Here is a 19,505-nt window from a genome sequence, read left to right as displayed (position 1 = left end):
ACCGTTGATCTCTACATTTCATGCAATTTACTGAAAAATTGTAGCATGATGCACCAAGATGCATCAAAATAAAAATATTGTTACAAGTCAGGTTGGATACTTGAAGGTGTACCCCATTTGGAGTATTGTAAGCAGTTTTGGGCCCCATATCTAAGGAAGCATGGGCTGACCTTGGAAAGGGTCCAGAGGAGGTTCACAAGAATGATCCCTGGAATGAAGAGCTTGTCGTATGAGGAACGATTGAGGATTCTGGGTCTGTACTCATTGGAGTTTAGAAGGATGAGGGGGGATCTTATTGAAACTTGCAGGATACTGCGAGGCCTGCATAGAGTGGCCCGACCTGTAAAATTTTACATTGAATTTGGCTAGGATGAGCATGAGAAGTTTCACTTCAAGTGTGTTTCAACTGACCCACGAGGAGCATTTATCAAAAACAAAGTTTAATTAAGAATATTGTTGACATGTATAGCGAGACACTTAGCAAAAAGTTTTAATTCCAAAAAGAAACACAAGAATCACGATAATATATAACTCTTAAGGAAATATCTCTAATGTGTTCCAACCAAAGCCAACATCCAATACACAAAACCCTCCAAATAAACACAATACAGCATAGGTTAATGCCCACTTGTAACAGGTATCCAATCTCCTGGGTTGAATGCTGAAAATCCCTTGTGAAGAAACTCAGAAGAGGTTGTAATTGAATCTGTTTCCCAAAACACAGCTTCTTTAAGGCAGAACCAAACAAAGAGGAAAAAACAAGGAAAGAAAGAGACTACTTCTTAGCTTGTTGCTAAACCGCCTCCCAAAACTAAACTAAAAGCCCAAAGCATTTATGTTGGGAGGGCTAGAATATTAGAGCAGGGATGTACTTCTGAGGCCATATAAGGCTCTGGTCAGACCCCATTTGGAGTATTGTAAGCAGTTTTGGGCCCCATATCTAAGGAAGCATGGGCTGACCTTGGAAAGGGCCCAGAGGAGGTTCACAAGAATGATCCCTGGAATGAAGAGCTTGTCGTATGAGGAACGATTGAGGACTCTGGGTCTGTACTCATTGGAGTTTAGAAGGATGAGGGGGGATCTTATTGAAACTTACAGGATACTGCGAGGCCTGCATAGAGTGGATGTGGGGAGGATGTTTCCACTAGTAGGAAAAACTAGAACCAGAGGTCACAACCTCAGGCTAAAGGGGCGATCCTTTAAAGAGAGATGAGGACTAATTTCTTCAGCCAGGGAGTGGTGAATCTGTGGAACTCTTTGCCGCAGAAGGTTGTGGAGGCCAGGTCATTGAGTGTCTTTAAGATAGAAATAGATAGGTTCTTGATTAATAAGGGGATCAGGGGTTATGGGGAAAAGGCAGGAGAATGGGGATGTGAAAAATATCAGCCATGATTGAATGGCGGAGCAGACTCAATGGGCCAAGTGGCCTAATTTTGCTCCTATGTCTTATGGTCGAAACGAAAAAAACCCTATCACCTGACTGCCAAAAACGAAACTGAAAGCCCAAATGGAAAAAACCCTGTCACCTGACTGCCACAGCTTATCTCCACTCACCAATGACATCACTGAAGCTGTAAGCTGCATGATTTAAAAAAAATTATTTTAGGTACACTTACATGACAATATGGAGACAGCAAAGTGCACTTGGCTCTTCTCAATCTCCTCACCCTTCTGTTATCATGGTTATTCTCACAAATTCTTAAGGATGGTTTTATTGTTATAAACATAAGTGATCTGATCACCATCTGCGACATCAAGATGAGGATGAATTAACTTTGCACATTCTATCAATTCCTTAATCACAAGACAGCCCTGCCTTGGGCCCACTTATACAATGTACCCCATGCTCAGCAGAAAGCTATCTACCTCAACATGTCTTGATCTCACTACTTCTGAACTTCCGATGGAACAAAGCAGCTGAAAATGGCTGGGCCAAGGTGAAGAACACCTGCAGTAATGTCCTGGGGCAGCCAACAGCCATAGCTATTTTCCTTCCTGCTCGGTATAATTTCAGCCAGTGAAGAATTTTCCTTCTAATTACACTAACTTCCAGTTTTCTAAGGCACCTTGATCCCACATTGGTCAAATGTAGTCTTGATGTCAAGGGCAGTTAGTCTTGCCTCATCTCTGGAAATCAGCACATTTATCCATGGTTGGACCAAGGCTGTAATGAGATCTGGAGCTGAGTGGTCCAAAATGAACATCACTGTGCAGGTTATTGTTGATTAAGTGCTGTTTGATAACACTGTTGGTGACACTTTCCATCACATGGCTAATGATTGAGAGCAAACTGATGGGGTGTTAATTGGTTGAATTAAGTTTGTCCTGTTGCTTGTGGGCAGGACATATTTGGGAAATTTTTCACTTTATTGGGTGTATGATGTACAGGAACACCTTGGACTAAATTTTACTGAAGTGGGGGCTTACTTCCTACCTCCATTCCACACCACCGCCGAGAAAAATGTTGGTCCCAGACCAGCTGACAGACAATGCAGTAACACACTCTGAAGCCTGAATGAGATGAGGATGGGACTTCTGCCTCTCAGTGGAAGGAAATCCCGTCAGCAAGAGCTGCCGGCAGCACCAGAACTCAGTATTGGGTGCAAAGGTGAGAGGGGTTTCCCCTGATGCACACAGGGCATCCCCTGAAATGCTAACCCCTTTCCTTCTGCCTTTTAACAATCCTGCTAACCTGTCTATGCCAATAATGTTATGGCATGGGCACCATAATATTTGGTTCAACTGGCTTACTTGCAAGCTGATTTTGGCAACTGCCCATCTCCCATTTTAATGGGAATCTGGCTGAGGGTGGGTGAGGAGCTAGTGGGCTGGTCAGCCATCATATTGCACAACAGAGCAGCTTTAATACAATGAAATGTCCCAAACTGCTTCACAGAAAAATTATGAAAGAAAGTACAACATTGAGGCATGTAAGAGGATATTGAGTAAGATGGCCAAAAGCTTGGTCAAATAGGTAGGCTTCACAACACACCTTAAAGGAGGAAAGTGAGGTAGAGAGGTGGATAAGCTTAGTGAGGGAATGCCAGAGCTTGGGGCTTAGACAGGGCTCCCAATGGTAGAAGAATTATGATTGTGAATGCCAGAATTAGAGGAGTGCAGATATCTTGGAGGGATATGGGATTGGAGGAGATTGCAGAAATAGGGAGGGGCAAGTCTTTGGAGGAATTTGAAAAATAAAATGAGAATTTTAAAATCAAGACATTGCTTGACCAGGAGCCACTGAAAGTCAACAACACTGGGGTGATGAGGGAACTGGAGTCACTGTAACTTAACACACAGAAAGCAGAGATTTTGATGACCTCAAGTTTACACAGGTAGAATGTGGGATTCCAGTAAGGAGTCATAGTCATAGAGGTTTACAGCATGGAAACAGGCCCTTTGGTACAACTTGTCCATGCCGCTCTTTTTTTGTTTAAACTCCTAAGGTAATCCCAATTGCCTGCATTTGGTAGATATAAAATTCACAATTCTGAAGTCCGATTACACAGAGCACAGTACAAGGGAGAGGACAAGAAAATGATCCCTCTATACCCATCTTATCCATGTAACTATCTAAATGCTTTTTAAAAGACAAAATTGTACCCGCCTCTACAACTACCTCTGGCAGCTTGTTCCAGACACTCACCACCCTCTGTGTGAAAAAATTGCCCCTCTGGACACTTTTGTACCTCTACTCTCTCACCTGAAACCTATCCCCTCTATTTTTAGACTCCCCGACCTTTGGGAAAAGATATTGACTAGCTAGCTGATGTATGCCCCTCATTATTTTATAGACCTCTATAAGATCACCTCTCAGCCTCTTACGTTCCAGAGGAAAAAGTCCCAGTCTATCCAGCCTCTCCTTATAACTCAAACTATCAAATCCCGGTAGCATCTTAGTAAATCTTTTCTGCACTCTTTCTAGTTTAATAATATCCTTTCTATAATAGGGTGACCAGAACTGCACACAGTATTCAAAATGTGGCCTTATCAAAGTCTTGTACAACTTCAACAAGACGTCCCGACTCTTGTATTCAATGTTCTGACCGATGAAACCAAGTATGTCGAATGTCTTCTTCACCACTCTGTTTCACCACTCTGTCCACCTGTGACTGCACTTTCAAGAAGCTATGAACATGTACCCCTAGATCTCTTCTGTAATTCTCCCCAATGCCCTGCCATTAACTGAGTAAGTCCTGCCCTGGCACAATCTACCAAAATGCATTACCTCGCATTTGTCTAAATTAAACTCCATCTGCCATTTGTGAGCCCACTGGCCCAATTGATCAAAGCTCTGAGCTTTGACAAAGGGTTGTCTGGACTCGAAACATCAGCTTTTTTCTCTCCTTACAGATGCTGCCAGACCTGCTGAGATTTTCCAGCATTTTCTCTTTTAGTTTCAGATTCCAGCATATGCAGTAATTTTCTTTTATCCAATGTTTGAAAGGATCTGCTAGAAATGAGACAGAAAAATTGGAATCTATTGAATAAATAGGAAATTGTTGATTGGTGAATTTTATGTATCATTTTCGTTGGACACCTTTGCTTTAAATTTGTGAGTAGTCGAGGATAGGAGTGCAGATTACATCAAGTTTAGCCAAAACATTTCTTTTAGTGAATAAATTAATTAATGCATTAATTGCATTTTCCCTGCGTCAAAAAAGCTGATATTGTAAAATTTAGGTTTTGTTTTGGAGAAGCTGTTTAGTGTTTGGGCTGTATGGTTGGATAAAACTGTAAAAGATTTTTGATTTTGCGTTGCTGATTAGGCCAATCCTGTAGCACATGGAATTGCAAAAATCCCAATGCGTGTGTTAATCAATGAAGGTGGGCTTCCGATAGAAAGTTGTAGAGAGCCCATTTGCCGATTTATTGCTAAAACTGATCTCAGTTGTGTGAGTTCATAAGTTTAATGATTACAGATTCAGACGATGATAGTATGTCCAGATTGCCATGGTATAATGATGTGGTCCAAATGTCTATGGCTTCCTTGAGTAGTACATCAGTGAATAGGCGAGCAATGTTGAACAAGCATATGGAAACGGCATTGCTGTTGATATGCAAGTTCTCTTCACAAAGTTGAAGGAATCCTTCACCATTTATCTGGAAAATTTGCTCACAACTGGTTGTATCAACTTGCTCAACCCTGGAGCCAATTCATATTGGGTGGCACAATGGTTAATACTGCTGCCTCACAGCGCCAGGGACCCGGGTTTGATTCCTGGCTTGGGTCACTGTCTGTATGGAGTCTGCACGTTCTCCCCATGTCTGTGTGGGTTTCCTCTGGGTGCTCCGGTTTCCTCCCACAGTCTGGTTAGGTGCATTGGCCATGCTAAATTCTCCCTCAATGTACCTGAATAGGCGCTGGAGTGTGGCGACTGGGGGATTTTCACAGTAACTTCAGTGACGTGTTAATGTAAGCCTACTTGTGATACTAATAAATAAACTTATACTTACTGTGCAGAACCAGTCATGGATAAGATGGGGCATGAAGGGACATCACTATGTTGTGTCTTGAGCAGCCCATACATACATGGATGCAGTGAACTGTGGGGGCAGTTCCTGTCATTTACACCACCAAGAAGCTCATTACTCTTGCATAAGTTCAGCAAGTGTTTTTGTAACTTGCTTTGTGGTGCAGTGGTTAGCACTGCTGTCTCACAACACCAGGGACCCGAGTTCGATTTCCGGCTTGGGTCACTGTCTGTGCGGAGTCTGCACGTTCTCCCTGTGTCTGCATGGGTTTCCTCTGGGTGCTCCAGTTTTCTCCCAAATTATGAAAGACGTGCTGGTTAGGTGCATTGGCTGCATTAAATTCTCCCTCAGTGTATCCTAACAGGTGCATAAGTGTGGGGACTAGGGGATTTTCACAGTAACTTTATTGCAGTCTTAATGTGAGCCTACTTGTGACTAATAAATAAACTTTCCAAGCAGGGCTGTGCGGTCATGCTTAGTGGCAAGTCCAATGGATATGCATTTGAACCTGTCATTAAGAATGTCATGCATTTTGTTGACGTAATCAGGCTTGTCAAAGTTAAGTATTCCAACCCCTTTGTCAGACTTACAGATAAAACTGTTCCCTGGTGCATTCTCCATGGCAAGGCCCTACCAATCAGAGTTCATTTGCTAACCAATCAGCACCCTCTTCTCATGCAGCATAAGTTGTTTTCTCAAAATTTGATAATCTTATGATCTGTCCTGATGAGTGCAAGTTGATGAGTTTCTTCAGCAGTTTGTTTTCAGCAATAATACCAACTGAATTTAGTAATATTCATTATTGTGTTTACAAGCCAGTGCATTGAGTCCAAAGTAAAGAGCAGCTCCTACAAATTTCTCTAGTTTCACCATTTAAAGTTTTCAGTTAGGCCTTCTTTCAAGTGCATGATGTTTTTAATTCAGGAATATTAGACCTTGTGGCTCAGTAGAATGAAGTTGACGTGGAATCAGAGGATGCAGATGACGTGATTGTAATATCAGGACGCGCAATCCTGGTCTTTCTGTCTCTGCATTCATGATAAGTAAATGTCAACACTTGTCTTTTGGGTCACAGTTGATCACATGGTCTGATTTTACTGAGTGCAGTTGCATTGGCATGACTGCCTCAGAGCAAGCTAGTTTATTAGAGGGGGCCTCAACAAGTTTTAGCCCCTTATTGCATATGCAATCAACCTAAATGTGGGCAAAAAGTGCCTCTTGTCCTTTGCCAATATGGCACTGTAAGATGGAAATGTACGTGAACTTCCTACCTGCCATATGTATGTGGAGCTTTGCAGACTGTTGTGGCGTTTGAGCTGAATTTATAGGCTTTGGTGTTACATTATTTTATTTCCAATTGCATATTATTTAAAGTAGAGAATAAAATGTAATAGAGAATAAAATGTAGTAGATAATATTTTTAAGTACCACTCCATAGGAAGAAGGGTCATTTGGCTCTGTAGAGTTTCTCCATTCAGAAAATTGCAATATCTTCCCCAGCTCAGTACCTTGCGTTTTTTTTTCAGATCATTCCACGTCCTTTCCCTTCTGCTATAACAAAGAATGTCCATTTCATTTTATAAAACTGGTTGTGTGAAGGACTTCTTGAAATCAGATGAATTTGTCTTTCACTAGCTTAAATTCTTAAATCTTAATATCACTACTTAATTTGGTACAATATTCTGTGTTTACTTTTTCAACATCACTTGCTATTATAGAGGGCTTTATTGTTCCCCGTTAGTCGTCTCCTTCTGATGGTTGAAAAGTCCAAGTTACTCGTGTCCTTTCTATTGCTTAGTCACTGTTACTAAGAATCATTCTTTATGTACTGCTTCCAGGACTGGCACTAATATTTTTGTGTCCAGATCATTTTGTTTTAAAATTAATCAAAATTACTTGTTACAACTCTTTTAATAAATGACACACATTAATATCAATATTAACCTGAAGATTTAAGACATAGTGAAGGCAGAGTTAGAACAATTATCAAAATTTAAAATATATTATTACTTGTTTATTTTAAATGGTTAGTGCACTCATTGTGATGATGGTGAAAATACTACAATTTAAAAAAAATAAAGTCTGGGCAGTACGGTGGCACAGTGGTTAGCACTACTGCCTCGCTGTGCCAGGGACCCGGGTTCGATTCCTGGCTTGGGTCACTGTCTGTGCGGAGTCTGCATGTTCTTCTAGTGTCTGAGTGGGTTTCCTCCAGGTGCTCCGGTTTCCTCCCACAGTCCGAAAGGTGTGCTGGTTAGGTGCATTGACCATGTTAAATTCTCCCTCAGTGTACCCAAACAGGCGCTGGAGTGTTGCATCTCGGTGATTTTCACAGTAACTTCATAGTGTTAATGTAAGCCTACTTGTGACACTAATAAAAAAATGCAAATTAGCCAGGTTTAGAAGTTGAAAGTAATTTTTTCATAAGATTCCTGATGTTCACATTGGGCATTTTCAGTTACATGCTGAAGGGTTTTCATAGAGAGAAGTTTGTCTAAGAACTTGTGGTATTGGTGATTGAGTTCAAACTATTTCTTTCATCTTGATTTGCATGTTTTGAAGATGGAATGCATCCTCAGCTGCCTGTATTTTTAATATATTGTTCCACCATTTTTGTTGATGAACAATGTAGATGGATGCCACTGACTTAACCATTTATCAATCCTTCCTTCTTCAATATGCTCTGTACCTTCAAAACTGTATATTCCATTCATTCAAAACTAAATTATATCTTCCTTTTCTATGTTTGTTCATCTTCCTCTATATCAATCACTTTTTTTCCTCTTTCTCTTTGAAGGAGGGACCTGGTGAATGGCTGACTCTTGACTCAGAGGTTATAATGACAGATAATGAAATCTGTGGAACAAAAGACCCAACATTTCACAGGATTTTGTTGGACACTCGATTTGAGTTACCACTTGGTAGGTTTTGGCTGGGCTTTGGGTTTTTTTCCCTTCCAGTTTCATTAGGGTCCATTTATAATCACCGATGTTCACGTGACTATAAACAGTGGGTTTGGCTTATTAAACTGTACTAAAAAAAAATCCATAAACATATCCTTTGTTATCCTGTGTACTTTAGGTATTGTTGGAAATTATAAAAAATGTTCATGATTCTTACCATGACTTTTACTGTCTGCTTAAAGCATTTAATAATTTTACTGAATAAATCAAGTGATTTCTTTAATTGCAACTCTGCACTTGTTTGCTTCTTTTACAACGTTTTATGCTATGTAACTTCCTTCATTGGGGAACCAACTCCAAATTGCTCTTAACTGCTAACAGTAGTCTTTTTAAAAAATATTAATGATTTTAGTTGTGAATAAAGGTAAGAATGTTATCTAGGACAACAGAGGTACTGACTGTATTTCCTGCCCCCACCACCCCGCCCCCTGCCATCCATAAACTTATAACAACACTTGAACAGGTAAATAAGAGCTTGATTTGAAATCTCAAGTAAATGACCACTTCTTGCACAATCAGCAGCTTTCAAAACTTGACTGGAGTATCAGCCTTGATTCGGTTTTCCTCATGGTGCACCTGCATACATAGTCCTTGAAATGTTTCATACTATCCTACTGGGTGTAATATTTGCCAAGCTGTATGTCATCTTGTCTTTGCCCTTGTGTACAATTCTAGGTTATAGGATGTTTTGTTGTGCAAGAAATTCAGTGATACGCACAGTAAATCCACTATATTTTGCTGATGTCGATATGTGGATGGTTCCGAGTGTGATAGCTGAATAAAAAATGAAAACATTAGAATTGGAGTCACCAGCTGTGAAACAATGGCAAATCAATTATTCTGTTTAGAAAATTGGTTTTAAGAATGATTTTAAACAAAAGTAGAAAATTACATACCTCTGCATACCTTTTTTTGCTGGTAACCATTGCAAATTGGAGTAGTTTCATTTGGAACAGTGAGGTATCATGGACTAAATGTCATTTTTTTCTCCAACTTGGTCCTCATGCTTGCATGTCGTACACTGATTCGTATGTATTCATAGAGGTGTACTTCCTTGGATAGCATAGCATCTTGAACGCCTTTGAGCAATAGTGTTTGTGTAGACTTTCTCCCCAATCCCCTTTATCCTTTGAATTTTTTTGGGGGGGGGTCGCGGGGGAGAGTGATATAGTCATGTAGGTCTCCATGGAAGGTGCCCAGATTGGCTGTATTTCCCTCTGAACTGAAGCCAGACATCACCTGTTCAGGTTAATGTTTAATATGCATATGTTTAGCTAAAATGTGTACTCTGGAAAGGGTTGTGCTTTGCTAATAGTTAAAGAATGCTAGTACTGCAGATGCTGATGTCATGGACAGGAGAGAGAGACAGACAAAGTGCACTGATTTTTCTCTTTCTACGTGTCCAGAAGCAGAAAGTGTTTTGAATTAGTTCTTAAAAATAATAGGCAGTGGCATGCTTTTCCAACCCCTCAGTTTTGTGATCCAATTTACTCTTAATCCACAGTAAATACTAGTTAGGATTAACTCAGAAGGTTAGTTTATTATTGCATTAAAAAACCCAGGGATAAGGAGTGTTCACAATGGCTCTCACTCTCTCACTCAAAATGGGGATAGGAAGAAGGGGTTTTGCATTATAAGAGAAATGAATATTAATTTACATGATCTCCAGAATCCAACAAGGAATTATTTTACATAAGAGTTCGAGTTTAGCCGGAATTATATTTGCTTTTCAGTGGATGCTGACTGCAAGAAGAAGTAGGTGCAGAAACGAGGCAATAGTATGAAATCTTCCAGCAGTGACAGGTTTCGAGGAACAAGCTGTTGTCCTTCCTGGAGGTGTCTGCTTCTTGGTGGTTCCCCAGCCGGATGTTAAAACAGCAAACTGACTAGTTATCAGTTTCAAAGGTGTAAAGAGATTTCAAAATGTTCACTTGGGTCATGTAACTTTCCTTCTCCACAATGGCTGAAAAAGGATATGTATCCAGCATCTGGAATTGTCTTTGATTTCCGGCCTGATAATTATTATTATCATTAGTTGTTGAAGGAAATGCCATCTATGGGGTCTGGTGTCTGAGAAACCATTGTTTAAGCAGATCCATTGACTCCATAAGTAGCGTGAGCTTATCAGATGTAAATGACATCCCCTTTCAAATGGGCCTGGTCAGTCTCAGGCGTGATACGGATCTGTTGGCAGCATGATTCTGAAGTGCAAGTCTTCTGGCCTTTTGTGATTACAGGAGGTCTATACAATGAGATGTGAGATTCCAGAAGCTGAGCAAAGATTACTTTCTTCTTCTGGAGATAGCTCTCAAACAAAGGGTCAACCTTGTGGTCAGGTGACTTGTAGAAGACATCTTTTTTGTTCAACAGAAAGCCCCTTTTTTAAAGCCAAGTAAGGATAATGTTTTGAATATATGGGATGAAATTTTGCAGCCCATCCCACTGGCACGATTTTCCAGTCCCTTCAAAGTAATTGGATTGTTGAATGGATCACCATGTTTTTCTGGCCCTGCCCCCACCACGATGGGGCTGTAAAATTCTACCCATGTTATTGGAGTTCTTCACATGTCATAGGAACACAATACTCGAAATCTGAAATAAAACAGAAAATGCTGGAACTGTCCAGCAGGTCAGAGGGCATTGTGGAAAGAGAAACTGAGATCATGTTACAAGTTGGTGACCTTCATTAGAACTGGCAAAATATCAAAGTTCTATGATGCTGAAAGTAGGCAATTCACATGGAAGGAAGAAGAAAAGATTAAGGAGAATTGTGAGAAAAGTCAGAGTATTGTGCATTTCTGTCTAAATTGATTTAATCGGATTTAATGAAGGTAATAGAAATACTCACATTTTTCAATGAAAAATATTACCTTGAACAGAAGTCTTCTGTGTTATTTTTCAAGTTGGAATGTAGTCCTAGTGTTCCACCTTTGAGAGAGATAGATCCATTGCAACACATCAGTGTGGTGCTGCTTTACCAGTGGCCTGTGAGATTAATATTATACCCACTGTTTGGCTGGTTTTATTGCATAATGTAATATCACACTTGATCCTAATCTTGTAAAGCTAATTTCCTTAAAGCTTTATGTCTGAATACAATTGAAATATTATACTGGAGAGTGTTGACAGCTTTTCATGACTGCTCAGTTAAGAATCAATTTTACAGAACAAAAATGGGGGAGAATGTTGCTGCTGGTCAACCATGTCACTTTCACCACGTAAGGTTCCACTGCTAATGTGCATAAGGCATGCACACTACACAATCATAATTAAAGCATACTAGAGACTGTACACTGCACTGATTACTATGGACAGAATGTATCCTTAATACATTTTAAGGACATGCTTAATTTTTTGTATTATGTACTTTTTTCAATTTTTTTAGTTCATTGATGAGAAAAAAGCAAAAATTGTAATTGCGAAATGTATTTGTTGTTTGAGACCGATCTATTACACCTGGTCAGTCAATAATATAAAAGCAATATGCAGTGGATGCAGGAAATCGGAAATAAAAACAAAGTGTGAGAAATGCACAGAAAATCTAGCAATATCTTTGGAGAGAGAAAATGAGTTAATGGAGTCAATAATGCAACCCAGAATTTTATAACTTTAAAAGGGAAAAGGCATTGGGGCAGGGTGGTGGTGACAGGGTGAGGGACTCAGCTCATCAGAGTTTAAACTGAAAGATCATTGGTCTCAAAGTATTGGTCTTCTGAAGATAAAGTTGTATGTGAAGCCCATTTAAAAACAAAATTGACTGATGTGTGTTAGCACTCCCACTACACAACAATTCAGCTGTGTGGTTTGGAAGTATTCAGGCACTCTACAGCATAGTAAATGCAGGAAGGTACTGAAGAGGTCTCCATTTAATGTGGTTGAGTTGCAACATCATTTGCAATGCTTACAATTCACTAACATCAATCAATTAATAGCAAATTTAAGGAGGTGTAAAACACTTTTATTTAAAATTGCCCATTTGAAAGATTAAGTTCTGGATGCTAATTTGAAGATGGAATGTAGTTAAATGTAGTGGGTGGCACAGTGGTTAGCACAGCTGCCTCACAGTGCCAGGGACCTGGGTTCGATTCCCAGCTTGGATCATTGTCTGTGTGGAGTTTGCACATTCTCCCTGGGTTTGCATGGGTTTCCTCCAGGTGCTACAGTTTCCTCCCCCAGTCCAAAGACATGTGGGTTAGGCGGGTTGGCCATGCTAAATTACCCCTTAGTGTCAGGGGACTAGCTAGGGTAAATGCATGGGGCTGTGGTGATGGGGCCTGGGTGGGATTGTAATCAGTGCAGACTTGATAGACCGAATGGCCTCCTTCTGCACTCTATGACTCTATTCTATGATTCTAAAGTACTTGAAATTCAGGACCATGTTAAAGCTGAAAACCAGTGGAAAATCCATTCTACCTTGAAATTAGTTGGGGAAGTGGGGTGGGGGGAAGAGGTGGAAGGGAAATGACAATTGTGTTCCATCCAAAATTTCTCAGTAAGATTATAACCTGAATTTTCAATGTGCGTTGTTGTTACTCCACTGAAACTGACATCGACTTTGGGAGTCCACAATGCATAGAATTTGTGGAAATCCAAAAGATGTTGTCTGTGACTCTGCTCTCCTCCAGAGCGTGCACTATTGAAGGACCCCAGAGTGCAATCCTTAAGTAATCAGTGAATTGATTCATGTCTGTGATTAATACAAAATAGCATTTGTATGTTCTTGAAGAATCAAGTCCATACAAAGCACCTTGAATTATGTACAAAATGTGACAAATGGAACAAAACTAAATGCACCTCAAAGCACGAGAACTCTGCATTTTCTCATAACTCCATTGTGGAACCACCAAGCGCTTTAGAAGTATTGACAGATAAATTGGGGGCTAGCTTGAGCCCATACTCGTGGTCTGCAGAAATACTGGTGGGGGTTCAAGATAAGGCAAAAACTCCAGAAGTCACAGATCTTGTCGGTGAGATCACATCTTCCGATTTTCACCGCCCCTCACCGGTGACATAATCAGGTTCATGGCCATTATTTAAATTCATTTTAATATATTTACATTTCATGAATACCCCCCTCATGGTATATTAACCCCCCGCCCGCACCATATGTTTACAACTGGTGGGGGGTGGATGGAGGAGGGTGGGGAGGAAAGCCCTTCAGAACTCTGCGGTGGGCTGCGGGGGAAGTTATTGCTTGGTCTGATCGAGGCACCCTTTAAGCATGGTGCCCCGATCTCCGTGCAGCCAGGCTTTGCAGGCATGTCGAGGACCCCCGCCCGCTTCTTGCGTAAACCTGCCCAGCTGTTTCTTTGTGGCAGTGTGTGGTTGGAACTGGAGAGAAAACTGGTGTGTTTCTCACAGGAACCATCACTCTAGCATTTTTTGGTAAAATTTCATCCATTATTTCATAGTGGTCAAATGAATAATTGAATCCCGTCACCATAAATTCATGGGAAAAAGCAAAACTATTTTTCATAGCTAGTGTTCAGCTAGTTTAAAAACTTGTACTGACAACGGTGAAATTGCTGTGTGGCACGCAGAAACTTTAATTGCCTCCTTTGCTGTGATATTTGACTATACCGGATTTCAATGTTAGATTTCATATGATAATTGAATTTTGACCCATATTTGGACAAAATAGTGCTAATTGCACTATCTGTTGTTCACATTATTGAATAGTTTGCATGATAATCCTTGTTGGTAAAAATATACATTTTGAAGTTTAAGTTTTAGATACGTTGCTTCAAAGTTATGCTTTCCATTGCAGATATCCCAGAGGAAGAGGCACGTTACTGGGCCAAGAAATTGGAGCAACTGAATGCAATGAGGGACCATGATGATGTAAGTGTTAAATACACTGCAATTGAATTTACAGATATGATCACTATATATCATAATTCACTTGAAATTCAAGTGCTGTAGAACTCATCTACTTCTGAAATAAACTGGACAAAATTTGGATCATTTTAAATTTTGGACATTCGAATTTTAAAATTATCCCCAACACCAAAGATAAATTTGTATTGTCGGGTAATATAATCAGGATTAAATCTTTGGAGTTAACATTATCCCCAAATTTGGACTTTTAAAACTATCTGGCAGAAAATTCATTTATCAACCATAATTTTGAGAGCAAACAACATCTGATCATTTTGGCAATTCAAGTATTTAAAGATGCCTTCTTGTCAAGACTCTCAGAGAACTAAAGGAAAATCTCTCTTGGATTGAACTGTTACATTAGATGTTGGCCTTGATTTTGCAATTTAGAATGATGGTGTAGCTGTTTGTGCTGATCGTCATAACAAAGTAAATTGGACAGCATCTATATAAGTGCAGTTAAACATGGGAATCTGTAGGTTGCTTTCAGGGATATCATCTTCCTCCATAGCATGTGCTATAACAGATCCTTGCTGATAGATACAGCATTGAAATCAATGCAACGTCATGAAGTTGGAATACTTCCTCACTGGTTCCCCACTAAGCATGCCAGGCAAAGTAGGGCTGGTGCATGCAGGAGTAAGTGAAATTTTAATGGTGTGATATCCCGCTGCCAAACAACTTGTCTGACCCTGAAAATTTAATTTTACAAGTGTGGCGTTTTATTCCTTTGGAAGTTAATTAATGCTGGAGATTTAAAAGTTTTTCTTTAATTTTTGATGACTGCAAGATCTGGTCCACTATGCCATTACAATAAATGTCATGTTTTGAAAGACCTTTAGAGATTTAATATTTAAAGTACACTGTGTAAGTGGAATTCAGTACATTAATGCTAATAAGCTGGTGTGGTGTTTAACATTGAGATTTGATGGTACCTTTTTTGTTAATTAGTTTGCTTTCCAAGAAGAGGAGAGGCCTTTACCTGTTCCAGGTTCACAATGTTGTAAGTATCACTGAATACCAATAGTATTTGGAAATCTAGTTATTGATTTTCAGAATAAAACTAATCAGTTCTTAACATAAAGAAATACATTTCCTACTTTATTAAAATCAAAACAGGAGTCATTTAATTTACATAGATGAATGCATATAATTCCAATAACCAGTTATTGTAAGTAATTTTAGATACTCTGTACTAATCAGTAATAAAATCATTATGATTAAGTTGTTCATTCAGGAACTTCTAAGGCCATTGAATTACTTGATAACTAATTGACACTACCATATAAGACTATCAGAACTACTGGTTTTACAGTGACTGAACAGTGCCAATTTGTATATTTATTCCTTGATTCAATACTTTCTTGCACTTCAGTTCATGAAATACATAAGGTGATATAGTTCTGAGTTACTTTGAGACCAGAATTGTGCTAAATGATCTGGCATAATTGGATGAAATGCAATGAAGGGCACTTTGTTCCCATTGTCCAGACCTATCTGTCCACATTCACCATAATAGCTAATGCACTTCAGTTGTAAAGATATTTAGATTAATGTGATGACACATACATAATCCATCACAATGCTAATCCCTTTCTGGACCCTACAAAAAGAAAGAAATATGATGGCTGCAATCTGATATATATTGAGAAATATAATATTCTGAGCAATTTTGTGTTGAGATGCATTGCAACATATCTTTTCTTCTTAGAAGCTATGACATATTACATGGGGACTAGAGTTGTTTTTTTTTATTCATTTGTGGGACATGGGCATTGCTGGCTGGCCAGCACTTATTGCCCACCCCTAGTTGCCAGAGGGCAGTTGAGAGTCAACCATGTTGCTGTGGCTCTGGAGTCACATGTAGACCACACCGAGTAAGGAGGGCAGATTTTCTTCCCTAAGGGACATTAGTGAACCAGACAATCGGCATTGGTTTCACGGTGATCAGTAATTTGCTTCAGATTTTGTTAATTTCAGATTTTTTTTATTGAATTCAACTTCCACCATCTATCTTGGCAGGATTCGAACCTGGATCCCCAGAACATTATCTGAGCTGCTGGATTAATAGTCTGGCGATAATACCACTCGGCCACCGCCTCCCCCAGTTTAATCCAAGTGATTTCAGGATTGAATCCTGATCTCCTCGGTGGACTCTGTTTAAAATATGCTGAAACAACCATTGGTTCTCCTGGAAATAAACTTAATATTAAGGATTTTTGAGGTGATAAGAAAGTGGACCTTGCCACTCAGGTGCAGCTTGCAAGGCACATTGTGCAGCATAGCTAACGTTGTTCCACCTGCAATTTTACTTAGATTTTTTTAGGAGAGCTACGTCTGCTTATTGATGTAGCCCAGGTTAAAAGATGTTCGGGTAGCATTTCTACTTCAGGCACCAATTGTGCTGTTTTTCTGAAATGAAGTTATGGTTCAAACTTCTGCTCAAACTCATTTGCACAATCACAAATTTAAAATATTCCATAGACCAATGAAATTGGCAAGAATATTAGAACAACATTGGGTCCGATTTTACCATTCCATTGCACCTGTTTTCAGGCGTGAAAATGTGGCAAAGTCGAGCACGAGCCCATTAACGCGATCCATGCCCACATCAGCGCAGATGGCCACTTTACCAAGGCCCAGGAATGGCCGCGATCCGATTCACACCCGAAACGGGCACAATGGCGATTTAAATGCATTTGGATGCATTTCAATTGAATTAATGAACTGCCCGCCCAACTTTATCAGCATTTCCCCCTTTACCACCGCGTTCGCCAATCCGGAATTGGCCCGAAATCACTCAGATTGGAGGTGGGGAAGGAGGCGCGTCAGATCATTCTCTGGTGGGGAGGGGGGGGCCCGATCATTCTCTGGTGGGGTGGGGGGGGAGGGTGGAGGAGGTGGGTCAGATGTATCTCTGGTGGGGGGGGAGGGAGGGAGGGAGGGCAGAGGGAGGCCAGATTGTCATCTGGTGGGGGGATGGGGGGTGCGTGGAGGGTTGGCAGGCCCGATCATTCTCTGGTGAGGGGGAGACGGGAGGCCCGATCATCTTCTGGTGTGGCGGGGGGGGGGGGGGGGGAGGCGGGTCTGATGTATCTCTGGTGGATGGGGCTGAGGGAGGAGGGAGGCCCGATCATTCTCTGGGGAGGTGGGGAAGGCCCGATCATTCTCGGGGGGAGAGGAGGGTTGGGGGAGACCCGATCATTCTCTGGGAGTGGTGGGGGAGGGGAGGCCCGATCATTCTCTTGGGGGGGGGGGGGGGCAATCATTCTCTGGAGGGATGGGGGGGGTGAGGAGGGTCCACTGCCACGCTATGGGCGATCGGTGGGGGCGAAGGGGGGGGGGGGGGGGGGGCAGAGGGTCACGATCGATCTGGGTAGCGGGGCGGGGTGGGTGGATAAGGGGGACAGTTATGTTGTAGGGGTGGGGGTGATGTCTGTGGGGCCATCGCTCCCGCTTTTCACTCCCGGGCCGCTTAATCCCACTTTTTGTGGCCCAGGAGTCATGTGACAGGGGCGCGATTTTCAATTTTTGTTTTCTAACTGTGCATGCGCAATTCAGATCTCCGATCGTTTCGGGCCCACTAAGCCCCGCCCGCAGCGCAATTCAGACCCACAATCTTTTTTCAGGCTAAGTGTGTATAGGGGCGCCTGAAAGCAGATTTCCAAGTCGGATCTGAATTGCGCCCAGATTTAGCACTTAGAATGAAAATGGTAAAATCAGGCTCATTGTCTTTTTTTCTGAAAAAAATTATGCATTTAAGAGTGGTAACCTAATACAGGTTTATTAATACGTCTGAAAATTGATTTCTCACATTGTAAAAATGTTTATTTTGTATCAGTCCTTCACCTATGCGTAACCCAATTTTAAATCCGTTAAAAGTTTTTAGAAATACTGAATCATTTACTAGTTTCTTTGGTGTACATTAACCAGGTTCTTAGTAAATTAGATACTTGTGAGTATGTGAAAAGTTTTAAAATTCCTGCTGGCACCTGTGTGCCCCAAAGAAGCTCAATTTCAAGACCCTCCTCCAATGGCCATTGTTTCAACCTCGCCATCCTCATTGTTTCAATCTGGATTGCATAGGCAAGTTTGGTTTCAAGTGCAATGTTTTTGGAATGTTTATTAAGATAGTGGAAACTCAATTTATGTTTGGTGTAACTTTATGCAATAAATTGACTGGTTTCAGTTAGATTGCCCTGTCAAAACCAGTGCAAATGAGCTAAAACTCAAGACTTATGATGGTAATTAAGATTTTACCCTGCAAGTGGGAAAAGCTGATACCTTGCCTCCTTTAACTGAAAAGACTTTGGAGACTTGCATTTGGAATTTTGGCCGAAAGTTATAAAACATTAAAATTTCTTCAGGAAATGCAATCATTAATTGAATCCTGGAGAAGCATGTATTAATGACCATTCATTTTAAATGGCAAATTTGATATTTGGAAGCGGCAGGAAAGAGGATCAATAAGTGAAGTGATTATCAGCAATTTTAAGTCATTGATTGAAAGGCCATCAATACTTGCATTTATACAACACCTTTAATATAAAGAATTGCTACACAAGTAGGTGTAAGGAAACAGACATAGAGGCAGGAGGGGAAAGATTAGGAGAGCCTGACCAAAAGGTAGGTTGAAGAGGTAATACTTAAAATAAAGCTTAATCTGGAGAAAGAAAAGCAGAGACCTGGAGAAATGAAATTCCAGAGAGTAGAACTTGAAGGTATTTAACTGATTAGAATCAGAAGATTTATGGATCAGGGTATTAAGTATAGTGGGTGGAATTTTTCCTTTTTCCTCCCACAGTGTGCAGTAATGGCACCAAAAGCGGCTTTCTCCGCTGCATTGTTAGGAACATAGTGCAAAAGCTTCAAGATATGGGTTGCACAACATCACTCCATCAGAGCCCGCCCCGGCAGCAACTTAGTTTTTCTAAAGATCATGGCACCATTTTTAAAGGCCACCCTGGTGCACAAAGATGGAACCACCCCACCTCCCGCCCCACTCAACGACACAGCCACCTGCGTTCCTATTGGGAAGTCTGTTTGCCAGGTGCAGAGGGATACTGTCGTAATTGACGCCGGCGTGCCTTCCCGGGAATGGGTGGGTGGGAAGAGAATGATCAGGTGCAGAGGCCTGATAATGAGATTCAAATTTTTTATAATGGTGTACCTGATATTGAACGTTCCGCG

The 19,505-nt window shown here is 40.8% G+C and overlaps 1 protein-coding gene across 1 annotated transcript in view; it reads left to right on the top strand.

Moving 5' to 3' along the window:
• LOC144479695 (protein unc-13 homolog A-like) overlaps nt 1-19,505 on the top strand; it is a 243,852-nt gene that overhangs the window by 19,820 nt on the left and 204,527 nt on the right. The window contains exons 4-6 of the mRNA XM_078198723.1: nt 8,273-8,396; nt 14,206-14,279; nt 15,267-15,318. Coding sequence (XP_078054849.1) covers nt 8,273-8,396; nt 14,206-14,279; nt 15,267-15,318 — 250 coding nt within the window. The remainder of the gene's footprint in view (nt 1-8,272; nt 8,397-14,205; nt 14,280-15,266; nt 15,319-19,505) is intronic.

The sequence above is a fragment of the Mustelus asterias genome, chromosome 26 (genome assembly GCF_964213995.1).
Source record: "Mustelus asterias chromosome 26, sMusAst1.hap1.1, whole genome shotgun sequence".
Lineage (NCBI taxonomy): Eukaryota > Metazoa > Chordata > Chondrichthyes > Carcharhiniformes > Triakidae > Mustelus > Mustelus asterias.
The sequence above is the reverse complement of the archived record's forward strand: the minus strand, read 5'-3'. Positions and strand labels throughout refer to the sequence as shown.